The 24,675-nt window shown below is 42.8% G+C and overlaps 1 protein-coding gene across 5 annotated transcripts; it reads left to right on the forward strand.

Annotated features, from left to right (window-relative positions):
• Positions 1-2,540: 2,540 nt before the first annotated feature.
• Positions 2,541-22,244, forward strand: LOC141025498 (LEAF RUST 10 DISEASE-RESISTANCE LOCUS RECEPTOR-LIKE PROTEIN KINASE-like 2.3). 5 transcript variants are annotated; one of them, XR_012186994.1, is made up of 4 exons: positions 2,541-10,395; positions 10,989-11,363; positions 12,689-16,598; positions 16,673-22,244. XR_012186994.1 is itself a non-coding variant. In XM_073500861.1 (4 exons), exons 1-3 carry the CDS (start codon positions 9,885-9,887, stop codon positions 13,726-13,728), a joined length of 1,926 nt encoding a protein of 641 aa, XP_073356962.1. In that variant the 5' UTR covers positions 2,541-9,884; the 3' UTR covers positions 13,729-13,731; positions 14,692-22,244. The 5 variants fall into 5 exon arrangements, 2 of the variants coding, with proteins under 2 accessions (XP_073356962.1, XP_073356961.1); XR_012186993.1 differs by having other exon boundaries at positions 12,689-16,146; positions 16,323-22,244; XR_012186992.1 differs by having other exon boundaries at positions 12,689-14,901; positions 14,974-22,244.
• Positions 22,245-24,675: the final 2,431 nt, after the last annotated feature.

A 24,675-nucleotide genomic window follows, 5' to 3' on the forward strand; every position in this document is an offset into this window, starting at 1 on the left:
ATTTTCTTGAAATTTTCAATCATTTTGAAATCAGAATATTCCTAAAAGCATAAGAATTCCAATTTTTTTTGCAAAAATGTGAACAACTTTTTGGAATTATGAACAGTTTTTGAAACCTGAATAAAATTTAAAGTGCAAAAAAACTTTCAAAATTTGTTCCAAGTTTTTAAAAAATTAGAAAGTGTTCGCATTTTAAAATTTTGCTCAGGTTTCAAAATTTATTCACATTTTTTAAAAAAATTTATGTTTAAAAATGTTCATGTTTTAAAAAATTGTTCTCAGTTAAATTTTTTGTTCATGTTTAAAAATTTGTTAGCGTTTAAACAATGGTTCATGTTTGTAAAATGTGCGGGGATTTCAAAAATGCTTCATGTTTTCCAAATTTGTTGTTGCTTTTCAAAAAATGTTCATAATTCCAAAAGTTGTCCACAACTTTGCAAAAATGTTTCTAAATTGAAATATTGTTTTTTTGTTTCAAGAATATTTGGATTCAGTATTGTTGATAATTTTCAAGAAAATGTTTTTGAATTTCGACACCATGTTGTGTGCTTAAATATTTTCGCGCTTCTCATTTATCACCAACAGTCATCAGTTAGAGTGGTTAGCCGGAGTTGTTCAGCAGCGTTAGATCACAAGTGTGATTCCCTGTGAGTCTTACATTTTTCGGTATTTTCAAGCCGCGCACTACATAAAAGAAAAACTCAATTCGCCCTGGTGGGGCGGCCAAGTTGCCTCCTGCCGCACCCAATGATCTCTGCTGCCACCTCGACAATCCCTTCGAAAACCCACTCAGGGTTTAAACTAGGCCGGAATAAGAGTTCAGTGTGCTGATTTCAGGGATTAAAAGTTTGGGGTTCAATTTAGCAATCGTTTACAAGTTTAAGGTTTGTTTCTGATTTTTTTTTCCTTAGATCTTTGCCTCAATCTAACAGCGCGCGAGCGACCTGCGGAGGGTTCGGCCGGTCGACCGGACCGAATCGTTTCCCTTATTCTTTTTTTTTGTGGTGTCTGCGACATCGTTTCCCTTAATCAAGTTGTGCGTTTTCGACGTCGACTGGTCGCTCATTTTTTGTTTCGATCCCAATCTTTCTTGGCAAGATAAGTTGAACTCAGAAAAGGTTGAAAGTTGGCATGGTATCATAATTTCACCCACATAGCATGTGCAAAAAAGTACAGAGGGTTACCGCAAAAACTGGATGCACTTCGTGTACAAAATGGACAATCTCTTTCGAAGTATCAGGGTTTCGGACGAAAACTCATCTGTTACAAAGGCATTTCATTTTTTAAATAACCTAAGCATTAACAAATTGAATATAATGATAAAACACACTAATATTAAACATAAGAAAAAAGAATCACTGAAAAATCTATTTTCAAAGTTAAGTTATTCACAAACTAGTGATTCACACAAATTTCAAATATTTCAAAATTTAAACTATTCAAATTTGTAAACTACCGGCACTAACAGAAAGTTTGTAATTTTTTGTACCTAAAGCAAAAATATTCACAAAAAAACTCTAAATACAGCAAAAAAACAAATCAAAAATAAATAAAGCAAAAAAAATAAAGCAAAAAAAAAGAAAATTAAAAAGCCCACCTACTGGGCCAGAGCGGCCTGCATACGACTAGAAACCCAACCTATAGTTGGGCCAGGATGCAGGCCCGCAAGCCCAGTAGGCCCACATGCAGAGTAGGAGAGGTAGGCCCAGAAGGCCTACTTTTGAGAGGAGCTCAAAGCAGTGCCCGCGCCGGGGCTTATAAACTGGTCTGGGCGCTCCTCAACTAGCGAGATGGGACTAAACTTCTGCGCCCCTCGCCTGGCAGCGCACACCCTTTAGTACCGGGTCGTGGCTCCAACCGGTACTAAAAGGGGGTCTTTAGTACCGGTTGGTGCCACCACCCGGTACTAAAGGGGGGCACTTCCCGCCGCTTGGCCTGGCCAAAACAGACCTTTAGTATCGGTTGGTGGCTTCAACCGGTACTAAAAGGTGTGTTCTATATAAGAAAACACTTCAAATTTTTTTTTCAGTTTCTCATCTCTCCCTCTGCTTCTTTCTCCTCTGCCCCGTCGCTGTCCGTGTCGCTGTCCGTCGCCGGCCCGGCCGTCCCCGTCCTCGTCGCCGCGCCCCGCCCCGTCGTCCCGTCGTCCCCGCCCGGCCCGTCCCCGTCCCCGTCGTCGCCGCCCCGTCCCCATCCCCGTCGTCACCGCCCGTCTCCGTCCCCGTCGCTGCCCCCCGTTGCCGCGCCTCGCCGGTGAGCTCCTGCCCCGGCCGCCATGTCCACACACACATTTTATTTTTTTGACATTTCCATCATTTTCTTTTAGTTATTTTAAAACTGAAAAGGCGATCCAGGGGGTGCAAAGAAAGTTAGTAATGGCGCACCTTCATAAAGTGCGCCATTACTATGTGTATGACTTGGTCAAAGTTAGTAATGGCGCACTTTGTGTAGGTGCGCCATTACTAAGTTTGACATAGTAATGGCGCACCTATGCAAAGTGCGCCATTACTAAGTTTGACGCAGTCATACACATAGTAATGGCGCACTTTGTACATGTGCACCATTACTATGTCAATTAGTAATGGCACGCTATCATGTGGTGCGCCACTGCTAATAATTTTTTTTTCAAAACTAGTAATGGCGCACCACACATCAGATGCGCCATTAGTAATATGTCAATAATGGCGCACCTGTATGTGGTGCGCCATTAATGTCCATATTAGCTATAGCCCTTTTCCTAGTAGTGACATGTATGACATCATAATCTCCGCACTGGTCCACCTCCTCCTTCGACATTGGCATAGTTTCAGACTCATACGTCTTTACTGTTGCCAACTTGTCGGTTTTTTATATTTATTTATTTTGTTAAATTATTCATTTGTGGTTGCGTGCATCTTAGCTATAGAGGCACATCCGACAATGCACAAGTCAGCTCAAGCTACATCTAGCAACACTATATCTCGTCAATAGATAATAGCATCTATAGCAGATTCCCTATCCTAAAATTTCAAAATGTATTCCTCATCAAAAAAAAACTATTTTCAGGGGATTATACTTTTCTTCATCTAGCAAGTTCCCTATAGCTTTATCTCTCAAAAAATTATTTTGCCAATCGATTCAAACCTTTGCTCAAATAATTGAAACAAATTCATCACATTTCAAAGCAACATAAACTATTCAATGCACCACAGCATAATTGAACTACGAGCATAGATAAAGTCCAACTGATCCATCAAACAACTAAACATAACCATAATTTGTGCTAAAAGGTACCGAATGAATGAGTTCGTTGAAAAAACCAAACACATGGTGGACAAAAAGATCATAGTTCACATACTAAAAGCTAATGTGAAAAAAATGCTCAAGGAACCTTCTAGAAGGTTCTAAAACCGGTAAAAACCTAAGCCGGCCCATTTCTTGATGTTCGCTCGGTCGCATGTACGTCTTGTCAACAGTTTGCAAGGTGGCGAATAGGGAATTCCGGCTAAGCAAGCGACGCTAAATCCTGCGCCCTCTGCACCCGCTATAGTACAATAGTGCTGCGATCCAAACGGGGGACGTCCTGCTTAATTGTACACTGCAGTAACCACCCCGCCATCCCCAACTGGACGTGCTAGCTTTCATCTTTTTATGTCTTTTCTTCGTTAATTTTTCTTTTGTTTTTATTTCGTTTTTTGTTTTTATTTTTCTTCTTCCTGGGTTTGACGAACGTTTTTTTTTCAAATTCGATGAACTTTTTCCAAATTTAAAGAACTTTTTTTCCAATCCGATGAACTTTTTTAAGATTGGTGAAATTTTTTCAAAATCGATGAACTGTTTTTCAAATCTATGGTATTTTTTAAAAAGTGATGAAGTTTTCCCAATTTCATGAACTTTTTTCCGAAATTTGATGCAAAAATCAATGAACTTCTCCAAATCGAGGAACTGTTTTTCAAATTTGATGATTTTTTTTTGAAAAGTTAACACAGTCAACTGCAAAGCGGTCAAACGTTTAATGGTCAACACAGTCAACTCAATTGAACGATCAAAGCGGTCAATTGAACTGAACGAGCGAGTTTCTTTTTGTGGAGCGATCGAAGGAAGGAGAGCTCCTCCTTGGCGCCTTCAGCGCCCGCTGGCGATTCCAGCGCCCACTGTGTCACTAGCATGGGCCTGGCCCAGCAGCGAACGCTGGCTGCTGCCGCTCGCTTGATCGCTGGCTATCGCTGCCCGCTCGATCGCTGGCTCCCGCTTGATCTTTTTTTCTTCATTCTAAAAATGCTACAGTACAGACTATTTTTCTTAGAAAAAACCGGTTTGCTACTGTATGTACACTTGTCTTAGAAAAAAGTTCATCAACTTTAAAAATAAGTTCATTGAATTTGAAAAAAAAAATCATCGTGTTTCAAAAAAGTTCATCGAGTTTGAAAAAAGTTCATCGAGTTTCAAAAAAGTTCATCGAGTTTGAGAAAAAGTTCATCGAGCTTCAAAAAAGTTCATCGAGCTTCAAAAAAGTTCATCGAGTTTGAGAAAAAGTTCATCGAGCTCAAAAACTGTTCATCGAGTTTGAAAAAAGTTCACCGAGTTAGAAAAAAGTTCATCGAGATTTTAAAAAAGTTCATTGATTTTAAAAAAAGTTCATCGAATTTGAGAAAAAGTTCACCAAAATTTGAAATATAAATTTCATCGAATTTGAGAAAAAGTTCATAGATTTTGCATCAAACCCAGGAAGAAAGAGAAAAAAGAAAAACGGAAAATGGAAAAAGGAAAAAGGAAAAAGGAAAAAAGAAAAGACAAGGAAGAAAAGAACAAGAAAGATGCACGTAACCACATTACGCTTGCTAGCGTGGTGGTTAGTGATGTGTGCTGCTGAAGCAGGAGGTTGCTTGTTCGAATCCCGGTTCACCCGCTTTTCTTTTGCTTCGCGATTTTTGCGGGAAGCAAAACGGGCCGGCCCAAAAACGCGACGCGAGGAGAGGGGGGTATGCGCCCGATTGCGGGAACAACTAAAACGGGCGAGGCGCCAAATAGGATTTAGCTGAAGGAAGGGATCGATCCAGATAAGTGGGCCGGCCCAAGTGAGCTTGGACATAAGCGCCATGAGGCAAAAGCAGTGCATAAGGCACCAATGAAGAGGACTCGCAAGCGACACGCGTTCGGAGGCGAGAGTGGTTCATGGGCTGGCCCGACATGTTAGGCGAGCAATATTAACGCTCATCAGTACTACCTCTATATACCATTTTTTATTCAATTTGCATGGGATTCAGGTAGCACCGCGAGTGCCATCGATAAACCATCTTTTGTTCGTCGATGACAGCCTGTTGGTCTTCAAGGCAAACGATATGGGTGCTACAGAGGGAACCTAGTTCTGTACATATACTATCAAGCAACAGGGCAACGAATCAATTACTCGAGGTCTTCAATTTTCTTCAGTAAAGGGTTGTCGGATACCACACGCCAAGAAATAAAGTCTCTCCTCAACGTCCCAAATGAAACCTTGGGCGAGAACTAATTGGGCATGCCGTCCGACATTGGAAATTCCAAGAACGGGGCCTTCAAGTATCTAAAGGACCGATTATGGAGTAAGATTCAGGGCATGTCCAGTCCCAGAGGTGCAAGCCATGGAAGCAGCGTGAGGTCCAATCCTATGCCCAAGAGGTTCATATATCTCAGGCTCTCCCAAGATCACAATAAATTTGAAGGATGGCCATCACTTTGGATATCCAACAAATTCGAACAGAGATCAAGTGCTCCAGATGCTCCAAAGAAAATAGGGATAGACGCCTGTTAAATATGTTTTCCGGCCATGGTATTGCTGATCACAAATCGACTCATTATTTCCATGTTGGAGCTCCAGGACATGTCCAGTCCGGTTGCTGCACCGGACACCGCTCCACTAGCAGTAGTCGCTGCCTTTCCGCCACGAGACGCTGCTCTGGGCCATGGAGAGAACCGCTGCTACCGGACCTCTAGGTGCGTCAGATATGCATGAATGGGCAGGATCAATTGACCAATCTATTTCAATATACCCCCTTGAAACGTTTGCATCTAGCCCCTGAAAACATCATGTCTTTGCAACTTACTCTCCACGTCCAATGGATTAGCATATAGGCAGGCCAGCAAATTGACATATACCCCCTTGAAACGGTTGCATCTAGCCGCTGGAAACATCATGTCTTTGCATCGAGTAAAGTATATATAGCCAGCGTCATAGAACATTGTTCTGAATCAAAAGAGCCGGAGAGCATTTCACAGCCAATTGGCATATGTGTGAGATAAACCAAGAAAAGTAGCTTTCCTGACTGTGAAAAGATAAACAACAAACTCACTGAATACAACATGTGCGTGAATGGGTGTTGCAAAATCTCTTTTCACAAACTAGGTGCTTGACTAAAACAAACAAATATAGTCACTTTCAGTGCAATCAAGAAGCAATATTTAATTTCTCCGAAGTTCCGAAGTTCTAAATTTTAAGTTTCAAAGAAGAGCAGATTGCTTAACACTTCTTTGGAACTGAGTGGCCATTCTAGAGGAAGCTGTACACAATTGTATGAAATGTTTCAGAGAAACAAAAGTAAACTGCAAATCGATGTTTGGCCATCACCCTATTGTAAAATTGGGGATGCGTTGACAATACTGTCCATGGGTAGAAACAAAGGCAAACTGCTAACCGATGTTCGGCCTCTCCTTCTCTCTTATTCAGCATCAATATCTCTAAACCACAGTCGGCCATGTCCTAGAACCAAGTGACCGAGGTGAGAGGTAAAAACATAATCAAAATGATCAAAATGATATGCTCAGGACTATGATCAAAATATAAAACATGTCAACCCTTAAAATACCAAATCAATAGTATTAGATTTATCATGAAATATATTTTCATATGATATGTGTACTATTCCTACATGTTGTAGATATAGATAATTTTCTCTGTAGTTTCGGTTAAAATTTATGAAGTTTGATTTTTCCTGAAAGTCAATGCGCAATATATGACGGAAAAGGTAGCTTCCTCGATGGCTCCATGGTGCGATGTGATTATTGCCGTCCGATGTCATGCATGAATCGCAGAAATTTGCCAACGTGGCCTGACATGAGAGAATCATTCGCTCCCTTGTGTTTCATGCGCGACACGTTCATCACCGTCAGATTTGCTAGACTCCACCTTCTTGGATCTTCTAGTCACAAACAATTTTCAAAGAGAAACACTGATTGAAAGAAAGAATGGATGCTTGTATTTTGATAATTTGTTCAGGCTTATATACTGTCTGAACAGTCGTTTACAATGTCAGTTGTTACATGTTTCCATCCTACGGAAGAGGTAAACTGCCATACACAATGTTTGGACAAAGTAGGTCTTCCAACTGCTGGTAGTTTAGCCTAAAGATAACGCTAATTGTCTATTAGCCTAATGCTAACTACCCATGACAATTTTGACCAACAGATAGCCAACACCACGTCATCCCCTTTCCATCTCGTTCGGATTCGTCGCTATCTTGAAGCCTATGCTCTACAATATGTTTACCGTGGTAGGTAGGGGAGATTCTACAACAACTCTCATCGCTCGCTCGGGGATTGGCTACGAGCTACATCATGCGTGAGACTTCCCTGAGAAAGCACATATTGGGGGGTATTAGGGGTGTTGATTTCGGATGAGGAAATTTGAAGCCTCACTGGACTACAATCTATCTGACGCCAACATCTACGCGTGAGATTTTCCATGAGAAAGCACATATTGGGGGGATTAGAAAAAATGTTTATAATATAAAAACTATATAGAAAATAAAATATGCCAAATGAAAAAAATCAGGAAGAAAGAAAAAAGAAGGAAAACCAAAGCCAAAATACGACACAGGAAAAAGAGGAAAAAACTCATCAGCAGCCAACGACCGAGAACAACACAGCGAACCCACGCGTACATATCCTAAAAAAAGACGCCGATAAGTGCCACACGTGTGGGCGTTAGGGGGGCTGCCCACACATTTTGTGTGGTGTATAAGAGGAACAGCCCACACACCCACGTGTGGGCAAAAAAAGTAATGCCCACACACCTCTTTTTTCCCTCCCGACCCCTCTCACACGCGTGCGTGTGGGCGAAATAGATAACGCCCACACGCCCCGTACGTCAGGCCTCGTACCTCGTGGTCCCGCATGCCCGCGTGACAGTCACCGCGCGTCCTGCAGTTGCCATGGTCCAGACCCTCGTCCATGTTCGTTTAACTGCAGTTGCCATGTCGCTGAACTTCGGTTGCCATGTCAGACAACTACAGTTGCCATGGTGCTCAACTGCAGTTGTCATGTATGATCTGATCTACTGTAGTTGCCATGATTTCAAAACTTTAGGAGTTGCCACCCACTAAACACTAGCAGTTGCCATGTAGCACTACAAGAAGGCATGGCAAAAAAACATGTTCGGGTAAAAAAGAGAGTTGCCATGTGCTCACAAGCACGCTAGGGCAGTTGCCATGTAAAAGAAAGAGTTGCCATCTGCTTACGTGCACGCTACGGCAGTTGCCATGTACCATGCAAAAACACATGGCAACTCGGGTAAAAAAGAGTTGCCATCTGCTTACAAGCAAAGCTAGGGCAGTTGTCATATACCTGCAGAAACACATGGCAACTACCAGCTTTGGGTGTGGGCTAGGAGACGGGCGTGTGGGCGAAGTGATAAACGCCCACACACCATAGGTTGAGTCATAGCAGAGAGGAAAAGAAAGCAGACACAAATTCGCAGCGCGGCGCGGCTCCGGCTTCCTGTAAACGTAGCCAGGTGTCGCCGGCGCCGGTCCTTACCGCCGCCGCGCCAGGAGATGATGCTGCCCGGGCATGCCTTGTGCCGCGCTGAACAAGGTAAGCCAGACTCCCCTTATCTGAGCTCACTCCAAGGTTGCGTTGCAACACCGGGACCCGTGCTTGATGTCTTGTTTGCTTTGCTTCGTTAGAGAATCTCCAACAGATGCGCTAGATTAGCCGCGCGCTGAAAAAAACGACTATATTGCGTGATCGAAACTGGCGCTCGAGCAGACAAACCTGTTGGAAAGTCGGACTTTGCTTAGCGTTTCTGTGGGGGTGTGAGGTGACGGCAATTCAGTGTTCGCCGTGGTGGCTGTTCTAGGATCTTCGTTGCCCCGCTTGTTCACTGTCCAAATCGTTTGGAGCTCGGTTGGGAGTCGTGGGAATGGTGGAGGTGAGTAGCTCCTGCGCTGCCCTTGCTTTGCTGTGTAGCGGGAGCCTAATCAGGGAATGCTTCAAGAGCTTAGAATTGTCTCATGCCATGAACCCGTGTCTTTGATGGAACATTTGCACTATATTTTCTTGCCCGTTCTTATTAAATAGCCCTGCTTCAGTACTCCCGCCGTTAAAAAATACTTGTCGTGGTTTTAGTTAGCTCAAAAGATCCGTTGCTCATTGGTGGAACACTTCACTGTATTTTTTTAACCGTTCTTATCAAATAGTGCTGCTTCAGTAGGTAGATCTGTTTCTAGAGAGAACTAGTTAATTATTGGCTTAATAAGGAATGCTTTGGAGGCAATCGAGACGATAAGTATTCTGAGTGTCCTTAATTCACCATCGCTTTGAGATAAACATAAGTGTGTCTGTTCTGTACTTAAAAAAAAAGTCTGTACTCTAGCCTCATTTCGCATCAACTCAGTTAAATTAAAAGTATGTACTCTAGCCTCATTTCGCATCAACTCAGTTAAATTGCATTAGTGGTAGATGGTCTTGAAAACATTTCGACCTGACTAGTTAGAAAGGCAGGTTGTGTATTACTCCCTCCGTCCCATAATATAAGAGCGCTTTTGACACTAATGGGCCATGCGGACCATGGGCTGTTCACACTAATTCTGTAGATATGTGAGTTCATATCAATTAGTTGCACTTCTCAGCATACCCCTATCTTAATTAAGATGATGCTGATTGGTTGGTTGTACTGTTTCTTGGCAGGACTGTTTGAAGATGCTCCAAGGAAACTTTTATTTAATTTCTTGGTTGTTATATTGGCTCTGGAATTTATCAATAAGGCTGATTTGATTGCCAAAACATCGGCTCTAAAGGCTGACACTCACACTCCTATTATGTCTGCTTCACAAGAATGGAGTTCAGTTCGGCCCATGGTATCCCAAACCAAAGTTGTCACAAGTATTGCAATGAGTCAGCATAGACAAAAGAAGCCATATTCATCACCATCAGCTCTATCATCTGTGCACTCTCCTATCTCTGCGCCGAGCTATAGCTCCATCTCGGGTGCTTCTGAACTCTCTTTTGATTCACTGGACCTGTTCGATCCTTCGATGCAGCACAACAGGCGCTCAGCAGAAGAGGTTCCTGCTCATGTGGATGCTGACCTCCCTGATGCAGCTTCGAATACTAGTACAGCTCCTTCTGGAGTGGTGCAGCCCCCACTATCTCCATACGATGGTAACTTTTCAAGTTTTCCTAGATCCTGAAATAATTTAATTCCAAATGATTTCATCATGTCAAACATGACTACAAATTACATAAAAGGTGATACTTGTGTATTTTAATCTAATCTGCATCTTCCTCATTTGGGAAAGTAGCACCATGTGACTGATCGTAATATCAATTGTCTTACCCATAGTTTTAAATAGCACGCTATGCCTCTTAGCGGCGGACCTTTTCTAAACGCTATAGCGCGCTATTTAAAATGTGTGTTCATGTATTTGGACCAAAGTGCCTTAGCACAGTACCTCTTCTAAACGCTATAGCGTGTTATAACAGAGCTATATCGCGCTATTTAAAACCACTCTTACCTGGCTGTAAATTATATAAGCTTGTTAGCTTTTATTAGTTCAAGCATAATGTTTTGATCCATCATTTTGGAATGGTGACTGATGAAATGGTTGGTAGCAGTTTCATAAATAATCAATGGTGATGGATAACATTTGACATCAATCATAGATACTTATGTATGTTAGTACACCCTGATATTTGCTCTAGATGCGCTGTCGTACAGTCAAATATGTTATATAATTCACTCTCTGTTTCACTAGGCTGTTGTGCTCCGAACATGGTACAGAGACGAGGTAGCGAGAACTGCCATTGTGTTTACCCGGTAAGAGTTGTGCTCTTTCTTCACAATGTTTCCTTGAATTCAAATTGGAGCAACGAATTTCTTGAGGAGCTTGCGTCACATCTCAACTTGCGGGTTACTCAGTTTGAGATTGTAAATTTCTATGTTGTTGGAACTTCTGGGCTAAATATGACAATGGACATAGCTCCCCACACTGGAAATAGCTTCTCATCCGAACAAGTTACTGCGATGAATTATTCTCTTAGCCTGCATACAATTCGGATCAATCCAGTACTGATTGGGGACTACAATCTTCTTGATCTAGTGTGGTTCAGGCCATTGGCTCCAGCTCCTGGTAATCCTTTGACACCTTGACATTCTTCTATGTGTTACAAAGCTGTAGATCTTTTAGTGTCTAATTAAGGTAGAGAAACTGGAATTCCACTTCATTTAGTTCTCTTTTAATTATGTCCGATTGTCGACTGCTTGAACCTTGAACCACCAACTTGTCCATTCTATCTGTCAGATGCAAACTCAAACAATCCTCGATGACACATCTTACTACTCATCCGGTTTGAAGATCTTGCTACTCATTCGAGCATTTCTGATCGCTGTAAATCAAGCCTGTCAGATCTAACTATGAATCGTCAGTTCCCTCACGTTTCTTCAGGTGTGGCAATGCCTGTAATTTGAATAAAGTTGTTCAGGTTAGTGGTTAAACTGAAACCCATCTTGAACCAGGAACCTTGCCTCGGACTACTTGTTCTCGACTTAGTTGGCACTGGAAACTTGAACCAATTTATTTCTGGCGAACACCCACATAGATGGATTTAACTGATTTATTCACGGGACTGCTCGACAGGAACCACCTTATGGTTGTGGGCAAGACATATCCATATGAATGATGTGTGTTGAACTGCTTAGCATATTGACAGCAAACAAATCCATCCGTGGCTGATAATATCATCTGTTTAGCACCGTGACCTATTCAGAAGTAGATCATCAACATCTTCTCCTGTGAACACTAGTTAAGTTGTGTTCGTCACTTGACAGTATTCGCTTACACATTGGCATTGACTATTCTGACCTGAAATTGCCGATGACACCTGAACAATCACACCAATCTGATCTCAAAACGAATTCATCACCACTAATCCTAAAACTGACAAGAGGCTTCCCTATTGGTCACTATAAGATCAACTTCAAGTGATGATCTTTTCTTGAGAAAATAAGAACTGGCCCTTATTTTTCATGTATAAACTTATCTCTCTCAGAGGTTAATGGTTATGCATAGAAAACAACGGCCTTTCTTATTCTAGAGAAAACAACAGTGGTTGTTCCTGTAACAGAAATTACTAATGTGCTAGACTAGTAGATGAATAGCAAGTTAATTCTGTTCAAATGTGTACGATAAACAAAAGGAATATATTTGTCCGTCCTTTAACAAGCTCTGCTTCAATTGTATGTATTTAGTAGTTGTGTCCAGTTTATTTGAAAAGTGCACGAGTTCTTGACACACTGGTTAATTCTGGAGTTTATGACGCATATACAAATAGGTTTGCCAAAAGGGTCTTTAACTAGAATATTTCCACACATTTTGCAAGATGCAATCACTAACTAGAAGATTGTAGAAGTTACTTCCCCGTTTGATGCCTTTTCCCCTCCAAAATTTTGATGCAGATGCAATAGCAGGCAGCTCGAGCGTACTTATGCTTCTTTTTGCATTTTGGTTGGGCTACAGGAAGTACGGATCCAAAAGGAAATCAAAGGAGAGAGCAAAGATTGAGTCCATCCTAGAAAAGAATGGAACTGTCCATTTGAAACGGTACACTTATGCCCAAGTGAAAAGAATAACGAGATCTTTTGCTGAAAAGCTAGGTCAAGGTGGATTTGGTGCTGTTTACAGAGGCGACCTCTTTGATGGTCGTCAGATAGCAGTCAAAATACTCAAGGACTACAAGACTGATGGGGAGGATTTCATCAATGAGGTAGCTAGCATTAGTAGAACTTCTCACGTTAACGTTCTTAATCTCTTAGGATTTTGCTTGGAAGGATCTAAAAGGGCATTAATTTATGACTATATGCCTAATGGTTCACTTGAAAAGTATGCCTTCAAGGATGGCTCTAAAGGTGGAAATACTTTAGGTTGGGAAAAATTATTTGATATAGCAGTGGGCATTGCTCGAGGACTTGAATATCTCCACAGAGGATGCAATACCCGCATGGTGCATTTTGATATCAAGCCCCACAACATTCTATTGGATCAAAATTTCTGTCCAAAGATTTCTGATTTTGGACTAGCCAAGCAGTGCCTCAATAAAGAAAGTGTTATTTCCATTGGTGGTGCAAGAGGAACAATAGGCTATATAGCCCCCGAGGTTTATTCGAAGCAATTTGGAACAGTAAGTACTAAGTCTGATGTTTACAGTTATGGAATGATGGTTCTTGAGATGGTTGGGGCAAGGGACAAGAATATCAGCCAAAATAGTGAATCTACCAGCCAATATTTCCCACAATGGATTTATGAACATTTAGATGAATATTGTCTTAGTGCTTCCGAGATAAATGGAGGGACCTCAGAGATTGTAAGGAAGATGATAGTGGTAGGGAGGTGCATACAGTTGAGTCCTACAGATCGTCCAACAATGACTAGAGTTGTCGAGATGCTTGAAGGGAGCACAACTAACATCGAATTGCCACCAACGGTGCTCTTGAGTTGATAGGTTTGTATTGTTCTCCGGCACTTGCTCAAGTATTGCATAATTTGTGAGAAAGATTGGAAATTTTTAATTCTTAAATGATGGACTGAAAATTTAAAGACTTCCGAGTGCCATTTGTGTGTATGCAGTGGGGATTCCACCAAATTATTGACCGAGTGTGACCATATTTGTGGAGACATATTCTAATTGGGCCTAGCAATTGGCAGCTCATGACGGGCGTGAGGGCGTGTGCACGTTTTTTTTCTTCTTTTTTCTCCTGGTTTTGTTGTTTTTCTATTTTTATTATAAATTTTCCTCTCGGTAGTGTTTTTTAGAAAATTTGATTACTTTTAAATATACAAACTTTTTTAATTTATCATATATTTCTAATTCGTGAAAATTTCTTAAAATTTTGTGATTTTTAAAATTCGTAAACACTTTTGCAAATTCCTGAGTATTTTATTTTTTTGAACATTATTCCAAATCTGTCATAATTTTGAAAATTTATGAATCTTTTAAATCCGTGAATTTTTTATTTCACCAACTTTTTCAAAACTGAAAATGATAAAAGATAGCATTCTTTTCCAAGCCAGCAGGAGTGAACCAGAGGATTGTGGGCCGTGGCCCGTGCCCATTTTTGTGGCAACCTGGCCCTTAAAGCGCAAAATAGGAGCATTTTCTATTTACCGCGCATTGCGACTTAATATCGAGTCTTACATAGAGCCTACGAGCGAGTGGCTGGACTGGGCCATCTCAGTTTTGGTTTTTTTAGAAAGCATGCTTGTATTCAAATCATCAAATCTCTACTTCTAATGGACGAGTTGGTTGAATAGTCCCCCCACTTTCGTCTGGTTTTTTTTCGACTGGTTTTTTTCGTCCCACCTTCGTCTGGTTTTTTTTCGTCGTTTTTTTTTCGTCTGGTTTTTCTTTCGTATCTCACCCCGCACGTAAAACTAACCTCAATCTCGATCTGTTTCATCTCAGCCTCCAGCCCCGAGAGGAGCCGCCGCCGCCGCCGAGAGGAGACGCCCCAGCCCCGAGAGGAGCCACCGCCGCCGAGAGGAGACGCCCCAACCCCGAGAGGATCCGCCGCCGCTGGGGAACGAGGTCGCCGCCGCCTCCCTCGCCCGCGGCCATGATGACCGATCTGGCGTGGGCGCCGCAGATCACCCTCTGGTCCATGGCCTCGACCAGGTACGAATCCCTCCTCCACTTCTTCTGGTTTGGTTATTTCCGCATCTTGATCTGATTCGGGCGTGTGTGCAGTTTGCTATGATCTGGCGACGGGATGCAAGGAGAAGCTGCTGCGGTTTCAAGGGGCCGTGAGGATGCCCACCATGAAGGCGTGTCTGGGATGATGGAGGTGATATCCAGGCCCTGCTGATATCGGCCAGGTCCCCGATGCCGTCGACTGGCGGCGGCCACCGTGTCCTCTTCCATGGCGTCGGCGGGGCCTTCCCCTGCCAAGCGCAGCGGCTCCTTGGCTGGATCACCGTCGCACACCTCGCCGGCGTGGTCGGCAAGATCTGCATCTCGATCCTCGCCACTCTCCATCCTCTTGCAGGTAATAGGCTTTCCGCCCCCTCTTTTATCTCCCGCGTTCTCGTGTGCACGGATTGTGAGCGTGAAGGAATATTTCTCTTCTATTTCATGATGCTGCTGTGCTCCTTCTGCCTTCACACTGCACATATATAGATTCTTCAAAGGAATTGGATGCTGATAATATCAACTTAGTTCCCTGAATGTGATATATATATATATTCTTCCCTCGCTTTGAATTGATTGCCCCAAACAATATATCTCTGGTTGACAGTCATGGCCTATTATTATTGTTGTTAATTTACAACACTCTGCGCTGTATTGTCCAATCATGGTCCAAACTTAAACCTTGGCTGTGGATTCATTGTATGTACCATATGCTGTTCATAGCTACAAAATTGCAATCTCTTGAAAATGTTCTTGAATACAGTAATTTTTTTGTCACATAACCCATATGCTGATGATAAAGTTTGTTGTATGAGCTTGTGGCATACTGATCCGACAGGTGGCAGGTATGCGTTCAGATGTTGCAGCTCTAAGGAAGGGTAGTATATGGCACATGGCTTTGTGGGTTGTTCGACAAGAAGTGTTTTGGGCATATTCGAAAGGCAATCTTGTCAAAATTGTACATCGATTTTCTTATTCCGCCATCAGCTTCTATTGATATGAGCGATACAAAAAGTTCAGCACTGAATTTTAGTATGTTAACTTGCAAGATTTCTCGTGACTATTTTTTTTGTTATAGGTTTATAAATTTCGAAATATAGTTGCAGCTTCACGGAATGGACGGCCCAAATTATGTTAGTGTCTATATGTTTACTTGGTGGTGGTCTAGCGTGAGTGACACCTGCATCTGTAACTTACCCATTGGATGTTGTTCGAAATCACCTGACAACACAGGTGATGCTTTTCTTCCTTTTGTGATTTGTGAATAACACTAAGCCAATCAATCAATCAATATAACTTCCAGTTAGAACTTAGAGCATCTTTACCTAACGCTTTCATGCAATGCAGCTTTACAGACCAAAGGAACAGGTTTTAGTAAGCTAAACTTTCATGTCTATAAAATTCTGCAGAAAACCACTAGGTATTACAAGGGCATCTTTCACACGTTGTCTACAATTTGTAGAGAAGAGAGTGGTAGAGGATTGTATAAAGGCCTTTGGTCCACCTTATTGGTAAGCCGTCTGCTTCTACTGAGAATTGTTTTTTAGTTGACTTCCCAGTAACTTTTATGAGTTACAGGGAGTTGGACCTGATATATCAATCAACGTTTATGTATATGAATCCCTGAGGTCTCATTGGCAAATGGAAAGTTGAATGTCAAACTGTGCGACCAATGATTTGCTATGGTACCTCCCTCTTCTCTCTTCTATGAACCCTATAACACACGTCTCAAATCTTAATTTCTTTTATCCTATTGCAGGTTAATTCCAGTTGGCTGTGTTAACCTACAGTAATCAATCAAGTCAACAAATATAACAATGATACTTTGTCTTCTGATTTTTGGTGGTGATTTTTTTTGTGACTGAACTAACAGGAGCTGAAGCATGTGTTCTTATTTTTTTATATGACTAGATGCATATGAACTGAAGCTCCATAATTTTCTTTTCAAGTCGACATTGGTGGCAACCAATACAATTAGCGTTATTTACAACCAATGAAGTCTTATAATTTTCTTTCTTAGAAATATACAGTGACACTGACTATCATTTAGTAGCTCTACCGGCACTAGCCAAAAACAATAATATTTATTTATTTAACCACCAAATAGAACAATAGGTTATTCTGCATTATGGGTACACAAATCACAACACTATATTTCAGCTGTAGAAATCTGTGTGGATGCCTGCTGATATTTTAAGCCTACATATTGCCGATTTGGTTTGAGGAATGCTTGAAGCATAATTTACTCCCTAATGTGCAAATAGCAGTATCATTTTTTGTCAAGAAACTGAGAAGACGGAAGAGAGTTGGTGTTGTCAGTGTGGTGAGCCTATGCGGCAACCACAAGGCTGAAGTCTGCTTTGATCGTTGTTCAAGATTTGAGCTTTGGCTCCGGTTTTGATAGCTCTATATCAGTGAGTTTAGTACAGTAACTATTTTAAGTATCTTTACTGTGCATAGTTGCATACATTTTATTCATGGATTAGTCTTGGTAATATTAACATTTGAAAAGCAATTTTTGTGTGACCATTTTTTCACCTTAGTATCTCCATCTACCAGCAAAAGGCAACGTGCACAAACCTGTATTTAACATGCAACATGAGATAGTGTGCATCGAAACTATGCTTATGTTTGTGACATTCATGTGGCATCTCATTTTATTATCCATTTCTGTAGCATGCAATGTTTATTTTCTTCTTTTGGTCCATAATCCCTCCTCAAAGAAATATAAGAGTGTTTAGATCACTAAAGAAGTGATCTAAACGCTCTTATATTTCTTTACATAGGGAGTACATGTCATGATTGTTGGATACACATGCAGACTTTCAACGAGTTTTTGTTCTCGGACTTGGGATCCACAGTCCAAAGTTGATTGGTGGATCAAGTGAACTTGGTGCATCTCCATTCAAGCTGGTGTACAATTACCAGCCTGCTTGTTTAGCGCAGTCTCCACAATCATACAAGCAAATGAGCATCTGTGGTGGCTTTGGGCGCGTGTTTGAGGCTGGTCCGGTATTTAGATCAGAAAAATCAAACACTCACAGGCATCTGTGTGAGTTTATTGGGTTGGATGCAGAAATGGAGATTAAGAAGCACTACTTTGAGGCAAGGAAGATTTGGAGGAAATAATTCTTTAGTTTGTCTATTGAAGCGATGCTGACCAAGTACTGATTTTTGTTTTCAGGTTTGTGATATCATAGATTGCTAATTGTAGCAATATTCAAACACCCAAATGAAAATTGTCAGAAGGAACTCGAGACAATAAATAGGCAGTATCCATTTGAACCTCTGAAGGTAAGACATTACTCCTTACTGTTTTGTGTTGTTATATGTGTGCTTTTGCTTAATTTACTGTCTCAACTTCTTCTAATTTATATACAGTACCTAGAGAAAACGTTGAAGCTAACGTACGAGGAAGGGATTAAAATGCTCAAGGTACTAACATGTACTTTTATGTATGTCTATGATATCATTATTGTGGCGTTGTATACAATATGCTCTTTTTTGTTGTTCTCACAGTATGATCGATACTAGAACTTAATAGCCCAATTATATTGCATGAAAGGCCTTTGTTGGAAATGATAAAACAGCTAGACAGTGAAATGCCGACCAGCCCCATGTCACTCCATCCCCATGGGCGACCCTAAGCCCGGCGACCCCCACCCTCCTCCCCTCACCGTCGCCGAGCGGGCGGCGGCGGGGACGGTTCCTTTTCTCCGCGGTTGTGTCCTCCATGAGTTGGGGAGCTCATGGGGCGGGCGGCAAGCGGAGGGCGACGGCCAGCGCGGTGTCGTGCCTCTTGCGTCGGCGGATGTGGTGAGGTGGGTGGCCTAGGAGGCGTGGGCGACTCGGTTGCTGGGGCAGCTGCCCGGGAGCGGGCTCGAAGGCTCAGATCATGGCGGTCCCGATCTGTCCGCTCCGGCCATGGGGCTGGCCGTTGGATACTGTGACATGGGCATGGTTGGGCTGCGTCCAGGCCGTGCTTACTGCGTGAGCTTTGGCTTTCGTGGTGTATCTGAGGCTCGGTTGTGTTGTGTTGTGCGTTGGTGTTGACTCGCCTCCATGTTGGTCGTGCGGATCGATCGAAGGGCTCTCGGAACTGGTGGTCATGGTTTGCTGCTGCCCGTATAGCGTGGTCTTGGCTTGCTCTCGATCTGCGGTGGCTGAGTTCCTTCCTCGGGGCTGGGTTAGGTCGAGGGGCTTAGGACGAAAGTCTTGGTTTGATGGGCGTTGAAGGATACCAGCGACCATGGCGTTGTAGCTCCCTCCTCTTTGGAGTTGTCATCGATGAGTTCCTCCTCTTCACTAGACCATGGCTTGCTGGTTTTAAGGGTTGCCGTGGGGGTTGTTGGTGTGGGCGGCCATCTCCTGAGGTCTGCCAGCTGTTGTGGGTCACTCTGGGCGAAATCTTAAGTCTTCGAAGGGGGTCGATGACCGCGACTTACTTTGTCCGTGTCAACAAACAATTCGAAATACCTCGACTTTTTCAGAACAGGTCCGAGTCAAATAGCAATGATTCGAAGCACTTCTTTTTCCATTACACTATTTCAGAAACCTAATGACTCGATTGTATGGATATGGAAAATACAGGATTTCCGATCCTAGCGGGAAAAGGAGGGAAACGGCGGCACCCTTGGGCGTCGTTATCCTTCTTGAAGGCATCTCGGAAGAGTTCATCCACTCATCTCTGGGGTGTGGGCAAGTTGGTGGTATAGTTTCGAGTTGGCTGATGTCGGAATTGTTGTTTCTTTTTTGTTTCTCTTCTTTTTTCGGGGCTTTGCACAATTTTCCCTTTTAAATCGCGTGGTTTTCGGCCTTGTTTTCCTCATAAACAGGGCCATTCTGTAATTTTATTTTCCTCTCTTAATGAATTGGGCAAAGCTCCTGCCTTTCTCCTAAAAAAGGCCTTTGTTGGGTAGACAATACATCTACATATAACAACTGTGCAGACTACAAATGTTTTCCCCATTCCTTCCCAAATTAGAAAAGGTATAATTAAGTTCAATGACATGTGGGTTTACCAAGGTAACCAATCAAGCTAAACTGGATTAGCATTTTTTTCTACTCCCTCCGTCGTAAAATATAAGAGCGTTTTTGACACTATACTAGAGTCAAAAACACTCTTATATTATGGGACGGAGGGAGTAACTTCTATGAATGCCACACAAATTGTAATGGTAATTTCTATACATGTGTGTGATTTTGCAGCATACCAATGAAGCCTTAAAAATAACTTGGATTGGTGAAAAGTAAAATTAGACGGTGGGAGCTGTGTGAGTACGCAAGTTGTACCTTGTCGGTTTTGATGACAAGAAGTCTCTCTATGAGGGCATCCATAGCTTGATGATTTTGCACCTCTAAGATTGCCTTTAATGATTTTCTGTTTGCCTTTATATATTGCAGGTTTCATTCTGGAATCCTCTAGGCAGGGTGCTTGCAATCCCCTACATCTCGGCTGCAACAAAAAAGACCCAACGAGGCTGTTGTTTCAAGCTCAGACCCTCTTCATTGCACGCGGTGCTAGAAGGAGAACTGGGTTGTGGTGGTGTTGCTGGTCGTTTTCCTTTTTACTTTTGCACTTTGGCCATCATAAACGACACAGGCTTGCTCCCCGGATGGATCTCTTTCTCTCCCTGGATCTTTTAAACAGGTGTTGTGATTAAAATTGTGATAAATCAGTGTTCATCACTATTCTTTTTGGACTTGAATAGATCTATGTCTAAATTACACATAATGTGTAGGAGAAAATTACTATAGCTGGACTTTCATGTCTTTCTTGAATCCATGGCAAAGCATAGTCACCTTAGTACTATGTTGCTTTGCACATGTCTTCTCATGGCCTTATTAAAGATCTTGTTTCCATGGCTTTAAACACAAGATGATATTTTTGTAGCATATTTCATATAAGTTTTCCTCCTATAAGGCTATAATTTCAAATTCAAGCCCACCCAACACACAAAGTTTCTATCTTCTTATTTTCTATACAAGTAGTAGCTTGCGCAGCGGTGGTGTTGATGAACGACACCCAATGCAGAGGCGGCAGTTACCATAGGGAAGAGGTCAAGAACATCTAGCTCTTGTGGTGTTCCTCCTCATTGTTGTCATCGCCATCAACAGCAACAATGACGACCGGCTCATGGGACGGCTACTAGAGAGGGAGCGAGGAAGGGGGAGACAGATCTTTCAGGTACAATGGTACGACAACCATGTTTTGAAATATCAATGAGATTTGGTGCTAAGTTAGCATCGTGTTTTATCCAATCTATCAAACACCATAAGTTTCATGTCGAATGTGTTGTAGAAATATGTTCTTCCATAAATATGGTTTTAGTCCTTCATATTTTAGTATCGTTGTAAATTTATCCATTCACATATCACTCTGAGAAACATTTTTAATTGGGGGAAGGAAGAATGGAAGAAAAGAAGAGTGCTTTGACGTAAAAAAAAGAAGTCATCAATATAGCCCGTTGCAACGCACGGGCGTTCTACTAGGAGATGCAAGTGAAGTGGAATAATGAAAATACATTGCATCAAGTACATTTTCCGATTGTTACTGTAATTTTTTTCTATACATGTGAAAATGGAAGTGCATTATGCTTATGTATGCAATCAAAAAAAAATTAAAAGGCCCGTGGCAACGCATGGGCATTGTACTAGGGAAATAAGACGAATAGACATGCAGACTAAGCTCCATATCCAAGGGATTTTGGTAGTACATGCCATGTTTATGCTCACTGTTGAATAGTCTGTATATAACTATTTATGCAATACTTGGACCATAGGAGCAATTCATTCTGTATATTTTGCTGGGGATTGTGCCTTGCAGTCAATTTATAGAAGGGTAAGATGTATCGCAATATCTTTGACTTGCATTCTCTGCGATGTCAAGTAAGAAAATAGAATATATACTCTTTGAATTATCTTTTCTTTTTTTCGATGTCTCTATCTTACTTCTATAATCCAATTGGCATTCGCTAGAGTTTCTGTTGATGAAACATTTGTTTTGTGATGTGAGGAGGTTCTGTTTGTGACTTTGCAATCAATATTCGTAGATACGGTTCGTAGATCATGATATCTGCACAATCTCAATCTACTCCTGTGACCATATATTGTATTAATGGGTTGTGTCAGGGTTATTTTATCAACTGCTGGGTTGTTGATCTACATTACGGTTTAATTCTTACACGAATTAATGTTGACTCGATTCTCTGTAGTAGGTTGAGAGGCTTCTCCTCTCATGATTTACTCTGATTAGTTTGCCTGGCTCCATGCTCCTCATGATTTCTTTGAATTTTTCTGTAGGAGCTCGGTCAAAAATCACCTAAGGAAAATCTGTCGTTCTTCTCTACAAGGGTTGCATGTGGAATTTGAGGAGAATCTGTGCACCAGCATCCGACTCCTTGATGTTGCTCTGATCATATTGTGTAAATATATTTCTAATAAAGCAATCGCCCGATGGTGTACATGTTGTAAATAACAAGATGTAATCATCAAGTGTGAGAGATGGCAACATCATGATGGGATGGTATGTACTGTTGTGCTCATCAATAGAGTTAGATCACTTTTCTGTCTGAGAGTCGATTTTTTTGTGTTAGATGGATTGACAAGTACCAAAGATTGATGCCAAGCAGAACTAAAACCTGTCCATGGATTACCTTCGGTCCCGCATTCCAATCAACATCATTGGGCCGAGCGAGCGCGCGGGTGGCGCAAGAGGCAATGGGCAGCCGGTGGAGACTGAGTGGTGAGCGGCGGTGGCGAGGTCGAGCAATTGGCACCAGCGGCGAGTAGGCAATTACCGTGACGGGCGAGCGGACGAGGCGTGTAGGTGTCACGATTGCATCACAATTGGAATAAAGTAAACAATGCATACGTGTGGCTATTGACTGATTTTGTGTGTTGTGTGCTTGTGTTAACAGCCAGCCAAATCAATCAGCCAAGGGCCATTATGTACGTGAGTGTGTTAACAGTGGGTATATCTGAAGATTATTTCTCAACTCGGCATGTGGGTAGAGACTAAAAAGACGATGCCATGGTAGCATGGCAGACCTGGCAAGTGCCACGAACATCATGATATTCTTCCTTTTCTTAATTCCTTGATTTGAAAATTAATTTGCTCTGCATGTATAGGAACATAGCAGTCGGGCAAACGACACTTTGGCATCTTGATCTATCAAGGGATTTTTTTTTACTTTAGAAAATGTGGGTTCGGATTGGTCTGTTGAGTTATGGCTGGCTGATCGGAATAATTTTTCTATTTAAAAAATGTGGCAAATAGCATTTCATTAGAGATTGGTCTGTTGAGTTATGGTTGGCTGATCATAATAATTTTCCTATTTAAAAATGTAGCAAATAGCATTTCATTAGAGATGGCTTTGCAGCAAATTGCAAATCACGCAAACCAAGCCATCGTCGCCTCGTTGCTCTCGCCGGGAGCGACAACAACCGCCGGTCTCTTCTTCGCCTTCTTAGCCGGCATCTCCTCCATCCGGATGCCCTGCGGCACGAGCCACTCCGCCACCGCATGGGACTCGACCTCCAGGAAGTTTAGATCCGTCTTCGGCCGTCCGGCACGCCACACCGCCACGTCGTAGGCACAAGCAGCCTCATCGGCGGTGGGATACGTGCCGAGCCACCAACGCTGCCCGGCATCGGAGAACTCCAGTCCGAAGGTCCCGGAGGGCTTCGCCCTCATGCCGAAGAAACCGGACTTTCCCTTCGGCGTCTTCTTCGGCGCCATCGGGGAGCGGGCGGCGGCCAAGCGGGGAGCGGGGCGGCGACGTGCGGCGCGGGGCGGACGCGGACGGAGCGGGGCGGCGGCGTGCGGCGCGGAGCAGAAGCGGACGGAGCGGAGCGGTGGACGGACCGGAGAGGAGGCGAACGGAGCAGGGCCGGAGAGGAGGCGGACGGAGCGGGGCCGGGCGGAGGATGGACCGGAGGCGGAGGCGGCCGGAGAGGAGGCGGGCGGGGTCGGGGCGGCCGGAGCGGAGGCGAACGTGATGGGGCAGCGCAGCGGTAGGCGGCGGCCTAGGCGGGGTGGAATCAGTGGTGGGGATCTGGATCTACGACGGGGCGAGACCTTAGAATGTTAACATGTAACTCTTGCAAACTATTTCAAAAGCCCGTGGCAACGCACGGCCAGTCTACTAGTAATACATAGTCCTTGACACGTACAAGTAAGCACACCCTAACGCACACACAAAAAACTAGAAAAACAAAGAGCACTCTAACAAGTAGTAAAATACAAAGTGTTAGAGTTGTGTCGAATATTATTGTACAAAGTAGGTTATAGTTGCACTTGGTTTTTGAACTATGTGTAGACAAGGTAGTAGTTGTGTCCTAATAGGACACTTCTATCCTAGGCCTTTCATATATATCGAGGGTTGACACACGATGTAACCTATGCCAACATAATAGCACATGCACGCAGGGGAGGCGGTGGCGCGTGTTGACGCCCGGGTGGCCGGTGTGCGGTATTGTAGCGGTGTCACGGGGAGTAGCGCCCGTAGTCAGGCCCCGGGGATGTAGTCATGATGGTGAACCTCATTAACAAGTCTTGGTGATGTGCTTGTGTGATTGCTTGATCCTCGGTAGATCGATGGTGCGCTTCGGATTCATTCTAACCAGTAGTATCATGAGCAAGGTTTTGAAGAGGTTTTGGATCGTTGTTGATCAAGAGGAAAAGCTCCGATGGTCGGTCTTGAAGAGAGGCGTCGTGTTCTATTCCGATCTACTGACGGTACGCAGCAGATAAGGTCTGAT

The sequence above is a fragment of the Aegilops tauschii genome, chromosome 6 (assembly GCF_002575655.3).
Source record: "Aegilops tauschii subsp. strangulata cultivar AL8/78 chromosome 6, Aet v6.0, whole genome shotgun sequence".
In the NCBI taxonomy this organism is placed as follows: Eukaryota; Viridiplantae; Streptophyta; class Magnoliopsida; order Poales; family Poaceae; genus Aegilops; species Aegilops tauschii.